The 15,887-nt window shown below is 35.8% G+C and overlaps 1 protein-coding gene and 1 long non-coding RNA gene across 2 annotated transcripts; one reads left to right on the forward strand and one right to left on the reverse strand.

Annotated features, from left to right (window-relative positions):
- Positions 1-4,959: 4,959 nt before the first annotated feature.
- Positions 4,960-9,145, forward strand: LOC132624950 (uncharacterized). The gene is made up of 3 exons (XR_009576579.1): positions 4,960-5,141; positions 7,604-8,419; positions 8,553-9,145. It is a non-coding gene; the product is annotated as an uncharacterized LOC132624950 (long non-coding RNA).
- Positions 9,146-11,608: 2,463 nt separating this feature from the next.
- LOC132622385 (1-aminocyclopropane-1-carboxylate synthase 3-like) lies at positions 11,609-14,056 on the reverse strand. The gene is made up of 4 exons (XM_060336993.1): positions 13,760-14,056; positions 13,505-13,636; positions 13,215-13,375; positions 11,609-13,065 (listed from the first exon to the last, which is right to left on the reverse strand). Exons 1-4 carry the CDS (start codon positions 13,904-13,906, stop codon positions 12,096-12,098), a joined length of 1,410 nt encoding a protein of 469 aa, XP_060192976.1. The 5' UTR covers positions 13,907-14,056; the 3' UTR covers positions 11,609-12,095.
- Between the last annotated feature and the right edge of the window lie 1,831 nt (positions 14,057-15,887).

A 15,887-nucleotide genomic window follows, 5' to 3' on the forward strand; every position in this document is an offset into this window, starting at 1 on the left:
CACGACATTAGGTGTGTTTGGTATGACGGAAAATGTTTCCAGTAAATGTTTTTCTATTTTCTCTGTTTGGTTGCACTTAAGATCTTGGAAAATGTTTTCCTCCAAATAAGAGAAAATGTTTTCCATAAATATTTGAGGGAAAACATTTTTTGGATTAATAAAAACACATCAACGCATTCCCCAACCCACCCCCACCATGCCCCAAACCCCCTACCCCACACGCACAAACCTAACCCCCCCCCCCCCCCCCCGCAACACCCAACCCACCCCCTCCAAAAAACAATTTTAAAGTTTTTAAAAGTTTTATTTTTGGTTTTATACACCCCCCCCCCCCCCAACCACCCTCCAAAAAAAATATTTTTTTTTAAAAAGTTTTTACAAGTATTTGTTTTTTGGTTTAGTACACCAACCCACCCCCTACCCTCCAAAAAAATTGATTTTTTTAGAAAGTTTTTATAAGTTTTTTTTTTTTTTTGGGTTTAATTCAACCACCCCCCACCCACCGTATTCCCCGCGCACGCCCCAAACCCCCTCCCCCCCCCCCCCCCCCCGCACTATCTGTTACACCCCCGAAATTTTCCCGTTAAGCATACAGTGAATAGGCTAACAAGGATATAGTGTATACGATGTTGTGGAGACGAGTGGTAACGTTCATTTGATTCGTATCGAGGTGTTGAACAACTGTTAAGAAGGTCCCATAAGGATCGAAGATTAAACGAAGAGACAAAATAAGACTCAGTGAACTGGCGAATTATACGGTAGGTTATACGGACCGCATAATGGTTTTACGGCCGCATAATGAACCGTTAAAGTTTCACAGAAAGAAGTTGAGGAAAAGTGGGTTTTACGGTAGATTATACGGACCGTATAAAATTATACAGCCCGTCAAATGAACCGTCAAGTTCACACAGAAAGGGGTGATCACTGAGTCAGTTTTACGGTCAATTATACGGACCGTATAATGGCATCGGGACTGGTTTTGTATTTATAAAAAAATATGATCCAAGTTCATTTTTATTATTTCCCCTTCTCACTACCCGACCTAATCTCTCTCTAGAAACTTCCAAACACTTCCAAACCAAGAATTCAAGTGAAAATCTAAATCAATAACACCCAAATTCATGAAATCAAGAGTGTGAAACTCTTCATAGTTCATCTAACTTAAGGAATTCCAAAGAAGGTGGAACTAGGGTTTTGTCTAAGCGAAGTATTTCAACTCAAGACTTGTTCAACCATCATCCAAGGTAAGTTTCATGATCATTTCATGTTGTTTAAGGTATTGGAAGGCTTAGATACTTGAAACGCAGAAGAACATAGAAAGTGGGTCATTATTGAGTGAATAGTGACATAATTGAATGATAGTGGAATTGAATCATGAAAGTTGAAGAGTTGTGATTATGAATACGTTATAATGATGTTTATATCATGAAACAAGTATTAAATGCGTGAAAACACAAAGATGAGTTATAAGGAGAAATATGGGAAAATTGGAGGACAATGGTGGATTTTGCTAAATGTACATAAATGATGATTGTTGATTGTGATATTGTGAGTAGTATTGTGAATGTTGGGAGTTGATATAGAACATGAGAAAAGTAGTATAAACAAAGGAAGTGCTGCCCAATTTTTCCTAGAATTAACGATGCGCTCTTGTGGTCAATCAACTAATGTTAATTCGAATTCTCTCATGAAGGTAACGACGTGATATCGAAGGAGAACAAGTGAGCGATAGCTTAGTTAAACGACCAAGGTATGTGAGGCTAGTCCTTTCCTTCTAATGGCATGAATCCTATAGTATAAACTCTTTATCCTCTCCATGAGTTCCCATTTTCCGGAAAGTTAAAAGCCTATATTCATAAATGTCTATATAAGATAAGAGATACGGTATGATGATGCTATAATGATAATGATGTTATTTATTGCCTACACTCACCTTATGTGCTAGTTCCTTCAAGGTGAGGCAGAATGTCAGAGATTTCTCCATAATGGGATCGGGGGATCACGACCTTACGTCACCCCGATAGAGTAAAGCTGATCTTGAGCCTTATGCACGTACTATGGTAAGATAAGCATATGATGATAAGCATATTACTATAAGTATTTTATGATAAGCATGACATGAGCATTTTACATCGTGCCTAGTTGGCCGGGCAGTCACCGCCAAGGCGGGCAACTATACGGATACACCATGACCTTTTGGCATGGGCAGACACCATTAGTGGGCGGCATGAGATGGTACTCCGGACGCGGGAGGCCTGGACGCGGGTTAATGTTATTGATTATCACACCGTTCCGACATGGACGGGCAGCTTGCAGATTATGCATTTATGACATGATGATGAGTATGAGTAAGACAACATGCATTACTTCCCTTATGATTGTCTTTCAGATCCAGATGTTTTATATTGATGTTCTCATTATATTATTGATGTTTTTCTTCATTGTTTATGTCTCTCATACTCAGTACAATATTCGTACTGACGTCCGTTTTCTTTGGACGCTGTGTTCATGCCCACAGGTAGACAGGGAGGTGAGCTTGGCCCAGATCCTCAGTAGCTGTTAGCTGATAGAGAGCACTCCATCGTCCGGAGGTGCTGATGGTTATTCTTTTGGTACATATGCATATTTTGGGCATGACGGAGTCTTGTTCCGTCTATATATACAGTATGTCAGTAGAGGCTCGTAGATACGCAGTGTGGGTTAGATGGTCTTACAGGATGTTATCACATATATATATTATTTTGATGGCCGAGAGGCAAATGAATATAAAGCATTTACGTTTCTATACAAAATATGTTTTCTTATACTTTCATGTATAAAATTTGCAAAAAGAGCATTAAATGAGTAAGATGAGTAGTAGAGCGAGCGGTGCTCGGTAGCTAGCTCCGAGTACCCGTCGCGGCCCCTAGTTGGGTCGTGACACTATCCTCCAAATTAAATTTTTTTACAAGTATTTGTTTTTTGGTTTGTTACACCAACACCCCCCCCCCTGCCCGCCCCCCACTACCCTAAAAAAATCATTTTTTTAGAAAGTTTTTATAAGTTTTTTTTTTTTTTTTGGTTTAATTCAACCAACCCCCCCCCCCCCCGGCGTATTCCCCCAGCACGCCCTAAACCCCCCCCCCACACCGATAAACCCAACCCCACCCCCCCCCTCGGCGCATGCCCCAAATTTCCACACCCAAAAACCCAACCATCCTTCTCCTCACACCCCACCCCACCGCCCAGGGGCGGATGCAGAGCCAACCGAGGGTGTTCCTCGGCAAAAATTTACAGTGTATATATAGGATAGATTTTTTGTGTTTATGTATATATATTAGCTTTTGAACACCCTGAATAAGTGTAAAAGTTTAGCTCAAGCGGTCCTGGGTGTTCAAAATTGTCTCTAGTGATATAGGTTCGATTCCCACCAACAACATTATTTTTTATATTTAGCTTTTCTAATTTTTGTTTTTGAACCCCCTGAGTTAAAATATTGGATTCACCACTGCCACTGTCTCCTTGGGACTCCTCCCCATCCCCCCCCCCCTCTCGACCCCACCCCCCACACCACCCTCTAAAAAATTATATTTAAAAAAAATGTTTTTACAAGTATTTGTTTTTTGGTTTGTTACACCAACCCCCCCCCCCCCCCACCACCCTCCAAAAAATTTGATTTTTTAAGAAAGTTTTTATAAGTTTTTTTTTTTTTGGTTTATTACAACCAACCCCCCCCCCCCCCCCCACCACACACACACACAAAAACCCAACCCTCTTCCCTCACACCCCACCCCACCACCCCCTCGGGACTCCTCCTCCCCCCCCCCCCAAAACACCTAACCCACCCCCCTCCAAAAAAATATTTAAACAAACGTTTTTAAAAGTTTTTTTTTTTTAGTTTTTTACACCATCCCCCCACCAACCCCTGCCACGCGGTCTCACCACCTTCCAAAAAAAGGTTTTTATAAGTATTTTTTTTTTGTTTATTACACCAACCCCCACCACCACTACCCTGTAAAAAATTTAATTTTAAAAAGAAAAGTTTTTACAAGTTTTTTTTCTTTTTGGCTTATTACACCAACCTTCGACCCACCCCCCTTCCCCGCAGCCTACCCCACCTCCCAACCCGTACTCTTCACCACCAAAAGTTGGACTCCAAATTCAATTTTTTTTAAAATATTTTATAAGTTTTTTTGTCTTATCACCAACTTCCCCGTAACCTACCCCACCTACTAACTCGTATTCTCCGCCACCAAAACTGGTTTTGATTTGAGTATATGCAAATGAATGACATTTTCCAATTTGCGTACCAAACACAAGAAAATGAATAGAAAAACCACTTATTTTCCAAGAAAATATTTTCTGGTCGTACCAAAGACACCCTTTATCCATAATTTATTTTCGTGTATTTCTCAAGTAAATATCATTATTTGAATGCTTTAATTTTTTCAAATATTTTTTCTAGACAATCCTACAAGATTATTTGAGTTTCTTTTGTATTTTAAAATTCAAAATATTTTTTTTATAAGTTTTTTTGGCTTATCACCAACCCCCCCCCCCCCCCCTTCCCCGTAGCCTACCCCACCTACTAACTCGTATTCTCCGCCACCAAAACTGGTTTTGATTTGAGTATATGCAAATGAATGACATTTTCCAATTTGCGTACCAAACACAAGAAAATGAATAGAAAAACCACTTATTTTCCAAGAAAATATTTTCTGGTCGTACCAAAGACACCCTTTATCCATAATTTATTTTCGTGTATTTCTCAAGTAAATATCATTATTTGAATGCTTTAATTTTTTCAAATATTTTTTCTAGACAATCCTACAAGATTATTTGAGTTTCTTTTGTATTTTAAAATTCAAAATATTTTCTGGTATATAAATGAAAATATTCTAAGAAGTGTATCATATAGCATAAGAATACAACCAAATATAAAGAAAAAAGTTTGAGCTAAAATTGTTTCCCTCCTAAACATTCCGCTAGGCCTTCCACCTTCTCAGTCAAAGAGCTAAAATCTCATTAATACTTACAAAACTTTTTCTCCAAAACCATCCACCTTCTCAGTCACACATCAGACCTTCAGTTCTCCAAGCGGACAGGGAAGAAGACCCCCCACAGTGTAGCATCAAACTACGTAGAGGTCGATCAGCTTAAAGGTTAACTCAAACTCTACAATGTTTGATATTTTAGATTAATAGAGATGTTTGTGGTTATCTAGTTTCGTAAGTTAACATCTGACGCTCTTCTTTTTCTCTAATGGTTCCATATATTTTTCCTTTTCTGGATTACTTTGGAGGTGATCCGAGTCCAAATTGGACTTGATCATACCACTGAATATGGTGAATATAGTGGAATTTTGGGTGTTAACTATTACGTTTCTTGGATTTCGAAAATTGTTTACCGTAAATGGGTTACTAGAATAGCTTTGTGATGTTTTGATTCAAAATCCACCTCTTCACTTTAGACTTTTTAATTGAATGTTATAATTTTGCTTTGATTAAACAAGAAACTCCCAGCATACGTATAACTTGGAGAGCAAAAATTTTATTTTTAATTTTCAGGCTAGACTTGTTGGATTTCAGAGCGATTTGATGTGATTGAGTGTAGATTTAATGTACTTGCTGCAGTATTTACTTGATACTTCTTTTTAATAAAATCTTACCTTATAAAAAAATTATTTAACCACAACCAAATGTCACAAGCTTTGATATAACAAAGTAAAAAGTTTGTGGTTGGTTTCTACATCTATTTTGTGAGATTTTTTTTTTTCTTTTTCATTATCTATGTGTTTAAATATGTTTATCTTCTGGTTTAGAAAATGAAAATACCCGAGCATCGAAAATGGATGGAGAATAGACTTCTTCCTGGTCGAGTGGCATATAAAGATGAATTTATAAGTGGCGTGGATGAGTTTATTAGATTTGCTTGTAGTCAACAAAAGTACTTGTCCGAAAAAGTCATAAGGTGTCCTTGTAAGCTTTGTAAAAATAAGAAGCACTTGATACCCGATTAAGTTAGTGTTCATCTTTTTCAAAAAGGGTTCACACCACGATATTGGTATTGGACATCACATGGAGAGGAAACGCCTTCAATTAATTTGAATGAACATGTCTATAGTGCTTCAAGTAGTCATCAAGGGTGTAGCTTTGACATGCCTTCCAGCAGTCAAAGTAACATTCTAGGGGACGACCATGAACACATAAATAGATATCAAGGTATGATTTATGATGCTGCTGGTGTAGAGTTTAGGCATCAGGTTGAACCCAATGTAGAAGAGTCTCCGAATATGGATGCTACCAGATTTTACAAAATGTTGAATTCAGCTCAGGAACCCTTATGGCCCGGATGTAAATATTCGGAGTTTTCTGTGGCAGTTAAAATGATGAGTATTAAATCTGAATACAATATGTCCCATGGTTGTTTTAATTCAATGGCCCAATTAATGAAGGATACAAGTCATCCAGATAATAAGATACCTCGTGATTACTATCAGGCAAAGAAGCTGGTGTCAGGACTTGGTCTAACTAGTCAAAAAATGGATTGTTGTGTTGATGGATGTATGTTGTATTACAAGGCTGATAAAGATATGACAGAATGTAATAAAGAACCCCGTTATAAAGAATGTGTGCGCAGGCAGGGTAGCAAAAAGGTTCAACACAAGACAATGCATTATCTGCCACTTATTCCTAGGCTTTAACACTTGGTGGGTGGTTATAAAGACGAAGCAAAGAGGAGTTGTGGATACAAGATATGATCTGGAAGTTGCTTACCAAGAGGAGCAATCACATGTTAGTGCAAGTATAGAGGATGCCCCAATTGATTGCTTACGAGATGACCAAGTTGATGGTGAAGAGGTTGATGGAAGTAGTTATCAACCTGTTGTCAATGAAGATGGACATGATTTAATTGACGGGGAAGATGATGAGGCAGCAGGTGAAGAAGAGGAGGCTGGAAGTGAAGAAGAGGATGACGATGAAGAGGCAACAAGTGAAGAGGAAGATATTTTTGATAGTGATGATTCACAAGATCAGTTTCAAACCTAAGAAGAGGAAGATGAGGACGATTGAGAATATTAGTTTGTCGATTTGTTTTGTTTATTTACAATACTATAATTGGTTTATGATTTTTATATTATACTATTTAGAAAATTCAGAATATTATTTTGTCTCCATGGATAGCAAGAGATTATATATACTACGAACTCAAACCTATGATGTTTGTTGTGCTATTTTATTCTCTAGAAGTTTATCAGTTGAACATGAAGTGTGTAGGCCTTTGTGTAATCCTTATTTCCATTCATTTGATTTTGTCCAAGCTAGTGCAGTATTTATTTTTCAGCTGCTGGTAGTTGGTGTGCTCTATCTTATGCAGCAAATGAGGATCCAAAGTTATCATCTGTAAGTTGGAGACTAGTAGTGCCTTCTTAAGCTTAAAAGTTAACTGAAGAAGGGACATGGAGAATGAGTAGGTACAGTTAAGAAAGTTGCCCAATTCTGTGCCAAGATTACTTTAATATCTAAATCATGGTCAGCCGAAATACTTATCACTATATTTATTCATGTTTTGTAAAGTGATTACATCACTAATACATTATATTAATGTTCTTTGTTTCTTGCAGATGTCAGGTGTAGGATCTAAAAGAGATGGACAATCTAATGGTAAAGGAGGAAAATCAAGTAAAAAAAAAGAGACGTGCAGTAGAGCGCAAGCAGTTCAATTACCTGCCATAATCCCATCACCACCCCTCCCATCTCATACTGGTCCATCTCATGTCAATGAGTCCTCCTTGCGTCCACCTGGTGTTGAAGTCAACCGTTCCCAGCCTCAAAACACTAATTTTGTACCACCGATAATCCCATCAGGACCCCTCCTATCTCATACTGCTCCACTTCATGTCAATCAATCTTTCTTGCATCAATCTAGTGTTGAAGCCAACCATTCCCAGCCTCATAACAATGATTTTGTGCCTCCCATAATCCCATCACAACACATAGCTCATTGTGCCTTTTAAATTATGAGTTTGGATTTAATATTATTTTTTAGTATAAGTTTTCAGATATATATTTAAATGTTGTGTTGAAAATACTTGTTTTCGTTGAATCTGCAGCATCAAGGTTGTATTAGCCACCACGTCCAACACCCATGACCTTAAAACTTTGGATCCACCACTGAAAAAGAATATTGGAAGAACGATAGAATCTACTTGAAAAAGTATTGTAGCAAAGCCTCCATCAACTAATTATCTGCATAACCTTTTCTATGTATGGGCTTTGTTCTTTCGATCTCAATATTTTTCAAGTAAGGACATCTTACAGCATCATTACTTGCCTCTGTTAACAACTTTTGTGCAAGAGATGATTCATTTGATAAGTGAGAAACTTGGGAGTCCATCAGCTTTAGGGGAAAAAGTAGATTGTTTGCTCCCTTTCACAAGGTACTCTCATCTTCAATATTAAAATTTTGCTTGTTGTGCTTATGTTTGACACTTGAATTCAGTATGAATTATTCAACTAATAATATATGTTCAATTGACATTATATTGTCTCAAATAACCTGTTTTGATGCAGAACAATTTTGAAAGAAAGAAACAAGAATTAGCAGCTTCTCAAAATGCATCAGCTGCGGAAGGAGATAGTAATCCAGCTAGTCAACCTTCTCAATTAAGTGAAATGGATATTTGGGTGCAAGCTGTTGGTGGAAAGAAAAAAGGAAGAGTTGCAGGTCTTAGCTCCTTAGGTCGATCTGTAAAAGCAAATAAGCAATCAACATCGGCTTTAACGGGAGAAATTGATGAGATGATTAAATCCTAGGTACATGCTTCCAATGCGGACTTATATGCTCAGTTGCAGGAAGAGCGACGCAAAAATAAAAGGATGAGGAAAGAATTAGACTTATTGAAGAAGCATGTATACAACGCATCATCTACAAATGAGCGATCATCTCAAGAAGACAATCAAGGTTATCAAAATAAAATTGGTGACAACTGTGTTAATGTGGATGGAAGTGATTCTGACACAGAAAACGTGAATGAAAGTGACTATGATCAAGAATAAGATAGTTGATAGTACTATTTGGGATTCACTTTCGAGATATTTTGTTTGTTTTTGAACTAAGGCGCATTATTGGTATTGACGTTATGAATTGTGTTTTTTCTTGGTTATGATGATTTATATTAGACTTATGTGGAGTGGTGTCCTTAAAGTATAAGGATGAATATTAAAGTATAAGGATGAATATGATAGATATAGTTGAATTATATAGAATATAATTTAGAATTAAATAAAAATAGCATTTTAAAAATGTATAAAATACTTGCGGATTTTATAGAAAAATATTTTGAATCGCATCAATTTTATGTAGGGATTTACCTGCAGAAAAATATTACATGGGGAATTTCACAGAATTACATAGAGAATCTTTTGTGAAAACTATTACCTAGGGATTTTCTTGAGGTTTTCGAATTAATTTTTTGTCTAACTACGAAATTTCCCTAGTGATTTACATGCGAATATTACTTGGGGATGTACATGCAGAATTTTCATGGGGATTTTCTTGCAAAAATATGTTCTTGCGGATTTACTTGGGGCTTATTTTAGGAATTTTACTGCGGAAGTTTTTCATAAATATTCACAAGAAATTCCCTTTCATTCATGAAATTTCACCTACGGATTTACTTGGGGATCTTCATGGGAATTACTTGCGGTTTTTTCCTACATAAATCCGCAAGAAATCTCCTTTTTACATGAATTTCTGCCAAAATTTTCATGCGAATTTTTGATATTATTCGCAGATAAATCTGCAAATAACGTACATGGGGATTTTAATTCCCCAGGTAATTTACCTGGGGATTTTTAAATCCGCAAGTAATAATTACCCACGAAGGTTTTTCCAATGGATTTCGTTTTGCAGGAAAATTCGCATGTAATCAAATTACATGGGGATTTTACTGTATTATCCGTGGGAAAATCCCCATGTAATCAACACTTTTCTTGTAGTGTAAATTGTTGAAACTTTAAATGGTCATAACTTTGCACTCGGATATCCAATTTACATGATTTTTTTTTTATCCAGGGTATTTTTTCGAGATCTACGCGGACAACTGCCGCAAGGCGGTTTGGCAGAGCCGATTTTCCAAAAAACGACCGTTATCCCATTCAATTTGAATTTTGCCCCATATTAGTGCAAAATTTTCATTCTTCTCTAGTAAAAATCTAATGATAAAAAATCTATTTCGAGATGCTAATCCCGTGGTAATGATGTTTTGAATGTCAATTTCGAGGTTCGAAATTTCGAGTTAGATAACATTAGTGAACAATATAAAAAATAAAAAGTGTCCATTTTGTAACATTCACCAATTTGGCTCGGTGGTTTAGCCTCTCTTTTTGACTCACTTCTTTTTTATGCCAACAACATGGGATCAAACCTTTGTGGGAGCATTGAATGAGATATATTATACCTTGGTTGAACCTCTCGAATTGGATGAATTAATTTTTAATATAATATTTTTATTTATTTCAAAACACTTAAATCAAAACCCTATAAAATATGACACTTAGATCTAAAGATGACAAGTTTCCAAGCAAACAAAACTTACTTCGGGGCACTTTACAACCCCTAAAACGACAATCCAAACGTTTAGGTATACTTGATGTAATGAGCCGACGTTATTGTACGCAAAAAAATATATTAAGTTCTATATAACATATTGATATTTCGGGATTTTGAAACATGACTAATCTTTGCCCAAAGTATGAAAAAAAAACGTGATTTTGATAGCTTAAAAAAAGAAAAGAAAAAAAAGGCACCCTGTTTCACGCACAGAATCTGTGCGTGAAAGGACCAAACTCAAAAAGTTACAGTTTGGTCCTTTCACGCACAGATTCTGTACGTGAAGCTTACTTTGGTTTTTTTTTTTTTTTCAATGGGTTAGTTTGGTTCTAATTTTTTTTTTTTTTTTTTTTTGTTAAAAAAGTTCCGGACTCCCGCTTGTTTGATACTTTGACTTCTTTTTGTTAGGAGACAAGGTTAATTTTTTCATCGACTTTATCCCAAATTGACGCCCACTAAAGGGTGGAGAAGTTTTGGATCACTAACCCATCCTTCTAATTAACTAGCTGGCAGGCTATGGACAACACAAGACACACTTGTCTGTTGACTCTTTTTGTGTTAGACCCACCAACGAAAATGCTTCTTTCAACAGAGCAACTCGTATCTTTCTCCTGCTATATATAGACGGAAAAAAGTCTCTTTGAGATTTAAGAATAACATTTTCAGAAGTTAAACGCGCCGACCAACTTTCAGTAAAATAAATTATATTGTCGATAGAATTTAACTGTTATAATAGACTATTACTCTATATATGTTTAGGTTCCATTTAAATTAGATATGGAGAGTTATATGTTTCATGGCCAATTTAACTTGATAAGATAAAAATACTTATATTGTGAGTCCACTGAACATGATTATTAATTTGTGTATGCCTGTCATAGTATTATACTCGTTAATATAATTATTGGAATCTACAATGGAAATAATGAAATAGACATGCATGACACGAGAGAACAATGTGCTTTACTATAATAACTTTCCGATCATCACCACCATGTGATGTAAATGATGAATATCTCAAAAAAAAAAAAAAAAAAAAAAAAAAAGGTAATCGAATTGATTGAACATTTAGGGATGATTTCATTATGTAGGGTTATTACAATATGTATGATGGAAGCACTTCTGGTCCTATCACATGCAGTGGCGGACCCATGTATAACTTTTGGGTGCTCTAGCACCCATTAAACTCAGTCACGGAGTGTATAGCTGTATAAAAAATATAAAGGAAACAGATATAAATAGTTAATAGAGCACCCTCGAACTCAAAATTCCTGGGTTCAGTACCCCCGAACTCAAAATCCTGGGTCCAGCACCCCCAAACTCAAAATCCTGGGTCCGCCACTGATCACATGGACGGAGTGCACCCTCTACAGCAAAATTAAAATACAAAGCATATAGTATTATGATACAAAAGATTTAGAAAACTCAACATCGAATTAAATGTTGAGATTTAAAAAAAAAAAAATCATCTCTAGACAAAAAGGCACGATCACATGACTATACTATCGTTCTCTTTGACGTTCATTGAACGATAGTCGAAAAACCCACTTGGAGAATGACTTCTTCTTTGGACTCGTATTATTCGAATGCTGGTGATTTTGAATGTCGCTATCCCTTGCACTTGAATAAACAAAATCCTTCAAACGTTGTATGGCGATGTTTAGCGTATTTTCAGACATGTTAGCGAAACATGCACGAAACCAGCCCGGTTCTGTACAATGGCACGACGATCCAGGGGAAATATTTAGCGCAACTTCGTACACTATTTTCTTCCATAATTCCATTTCTGCGTCAAATGTGTTTGAACTTAGGAGATGTCTCATGTCAACCCAACAAAACAATCCAGCATTGCTATCAAGGCAACTGATCCCAATTTTTTTAAGACCACGAACTAGCATTTCATGCCGTTTCTTAAGCCTCTTTTGATTTTCGGACACATATTTTTTCATGAATTTTTTATCCGATAGCATGGCGGAAAGAAGGTACTGAGTTTGAGATGAAATTAATCCGAAACTGGACATTTTTGTGGCTGCAGAGACAACCATCTCGTCGTTGGAATAGATGGCACCAACTCGAAATCCAGGGAGACCTAAATCCTTAGAAAGGCTATAGACAATGTGAACACGATCCCAAACATCGGTGTGCATGTAGTTATTTTCGATCAATACTTCCATCACACTGACGAATTTAGGCGAGTTAAAAACAGTGCCAGAATAGATCTCGTCACTGATGAGATGGATTTGCTTTTTAGCTATGAAGGTTAGAAGAAGTTCGAGTTCTTGTTTGCTTAATGTTGTACCCAATGGGTTCGATGGGTTAGTCACTAGAACCCCTTTCACTTTAAGATTTCGCTTTTTGGCTTCTTGGTAAGCTTCTTCAAGAGCGGATTCTGTGATTCTAAAGCCATTTGAACTTGTGCATTGTATTGGCACAATCTCAGCCCCGGTTCTCCATTTAAGGTCTCTATCAAATCTGCATTATTTCACATGCAATACCATAATTAGTGAAGACTATAATGCAGGTCGCTTGCTATAACAAGTTAAAATACACTAACAGTATTTGTAAAATTCTTTACATTGTCAGTGTATATAAGTTAAATTTCAGAAACAAAAGGAACGTACCCAGGGTAGTATGGAGTGGGAAGGAGAAAAGCATCGCCAGGATCGGTGAGACAAAACATGAGTGTCTCATTTGCAGAAGTAGCACCAGCTGTAAGTACAAGCTTGTTTGAATCAAAGCTCACTTTGTTCCCTCTGATTTCTGCCATGAATTGAACCAATGCCTGTATAAAATATAATACGTTACAATGTGAGACTATGAAGACAATAATTATATCCATAAGTAAGAATATTAACGCTGTTGGTGTATATAAGTTAAACTTTATCTTAAATTTATTGAAGTAACGACTTACATCTTTGAAAGCTGGAAGGCCACGGTAATCTTGGAATAAGGCAAGCTCTCTAAATATTGACTCTCCATTTCTCTTAAACCCAGCTGCATCTGGGTTTTGAGCAAGCCAGGATTCTAATAAATCGAAAGAGAGCTGCACAAGAAAACAATACAAGGAAAATCCAAGTCAAAACGAGAAGCATAGACACGATAATAATCCCGCGCATAGCAAGAATATGGGAAATTAATCAATGTGTGTTAGTGTTATGTAGCTAACCTGATTCTCTGCAAGACCCATCTGGATGATTCCTTTAGGATTACGAATTTCATCGTATGGGTTCTTCTCATATTCCTCCCATCCTAGGAAGTACGAAGAATCCTGTCCATGCGAGTTACACGTGGCTTTCTTTGATAGGAACTTCATGTTTTCTGATGTTTTTGTCTTTGAAAGTCACACAACTTCAAGCAAATGTGCCCAAAAAATGTCCAACAAGTAAGCACTTGGATTTTTGTGTGTTTGAGAGGCAGAAAATAGTAGAAATAAAAAAGAAAGATTGGATTTGGAAATATTGAAAGAAGATTGTTTCTATATGTGGCTGACATATCCTGGTGAGGTTTATATAGGAGTTTAGCAATCAAGAAACAACATATCGATCAGCAAAACTCACCATATGTTTTCAAACCTTTGACTATGCTATTTTTGTTTTTTTGTACTTTTCCTCCGAAACAAACAATTATCCCAATTTAAGTGTGCGGGATTAATGTAAGTTATGTAACACTAATTTGACGCGCTATTGCGTCGTATAATTGAATGTTTTATTTGTTGTCGTTTAGGGACATGACATTAAGGGCTCAATTTGTACCGGCTTGTCTTGGGATTTAAACAAGAGGGTGGCACTAATGTCACACCATCAACATTTTGCTATATCTGGTAAAAAACACTTCGAAAAACATAACAAAAGTGGTGTCTTGGTGATAGTCGTACTGCTAATGTTGCACTGTCAATCTACTAGCATTACTACTCCAAATTAACATAAGAAATAAAATATTCTTTCCTATTTTATATTTGTTTAATATAATGTTGTTTCTAACAGAAAAGTTAAATAAAATTTTCAGCATAATATATTCGCTAAATATATCATCATCATATCATACTATTCTAAAAGTCGGAAGACCTAAGTTGAAAAGTTTTTTTTTTTTTTTTTTTTTTTGAATTACCAAAATGTCCATTACAATTTAAACGACATTTTTACCCTTCCAACAAACACCACTTCAAATAATGTTTGGTACAAATATGTAAATATACCCTTTAAAAAATAAAAAAATAAAAAAGAAGAAGAAGTTAATCTATATATCCCGTTCATAGTATGTATTAATTTTAGGCATTTGCTATTAATGATCATAATTGCTAGATTAACTTCTTTTGGGAGCTGTGTTCTTATGTTAATAAAGTGGGAAGACCCTAAGTTCAAAAGTTGAATTATCAAAATGTCTATTAAAGTTTAAATGACATTTTTACCCTTCCAATAAACGCCACTTCAAATAATGTTTGGTACAAATATGTAAATATACCCTTTAAAAAATAAATAAAAATAAAAAGAAGAAGAAGTTAATCTATATATCACGTTCATAGTATGTATTAATTTTAGGCATTTGCTATTAATGATCATAATGCTAGATTAACTTCTTTTGGGAGTTGAATTGTTGTTCTTATGTTAATATACAATGTACATGTTAATTTGTTCATGTATATACCCTCTTGCATTAATAGTACCAGTGGATTAGGAAAAAAAACGTTTATCTTAATTATTGTAGAAAACGTTTCTCCCTCTTTTTCCTTTCTCTTGAATTCTTACTTCATAATAGACCTAACAATAGAAGCTTTGATCTGTCAGTAAAAAATAAATTTACATTAAATCAGTAATAATATTTTATTAAAATGAAATGAGATAAATAGACCAAAAACTGGCCGGATGCATTCAACTTACTACAGAGTTTTCAATGTATTAAAATTGCTTTCATACTCTAATAGTAATACTCAACCTTCAAAGTTCCTAATTAATATTTTGGAGATCTTTTCAACTTTCAATAATAAATATAATTAATGTTCTAGAGAAATGTACAATACCCGGCTAAAAAGAAAGGCAAAAGCCTCCTCATAATTAACCGCTTTAATTGCAAGATATAACGTTTTAACACTATTTATAAAGGAAAAATCTAATCATTTTCTTACTAGCAACTCACAAGAAGATTTCTGGCCAACATATTCGAAGAAAGAAGCATGCCAAGTTCACCATTGTCCAAATATATATTTGAGAGAGAAGGTCAAATGCTTGGAAATCTCTTGGACCAGACATTAGCTATGGCTGGATGCCTGGATCTCTAACTCGAAAAAATTATTTCGA

This window comes from Lycium barbarum, chromosome 12, assembly GCF_019175385.1.
Source record: "Lycium barbarum isolate Lr01 chromosome 12, ASM1917538v2, whole genome shotgun sequence".
Classification (NCBI taxonomy): domain Eukaryota; kingdom Viridiplantae; phylum Streptophyta; class Magnoliopsida; order Solanales; family Solanaceae; genus Lycium; species Lycium barbarum.

Excerpts from the sequence above, each read along its gene's own strand:
- LOC132622385 (XM_060336993.1), bottom strand. The coding sequence starts at position 13,906 with ATGAAGTTCCTATCAAAGAAAGCCACGTGTAACTCGCATGGACAGGAT. Across the intron at positions 13,637-13,759 it reads TGGGTCTTGCAGAGAATCAG|CTCTCTTTCGATTTATTAGA; the intron begins GTTAGCTACATA and ends TTTCTTGTGCAG. Across the intron at positions 13,376-13,504 it reads GCCTTCCAGCTTTCAAAGAT|GCATTGGTTCAATTCATGGC; the intron begins GTAAGTCGTTAC and ends TATTTTATACAG.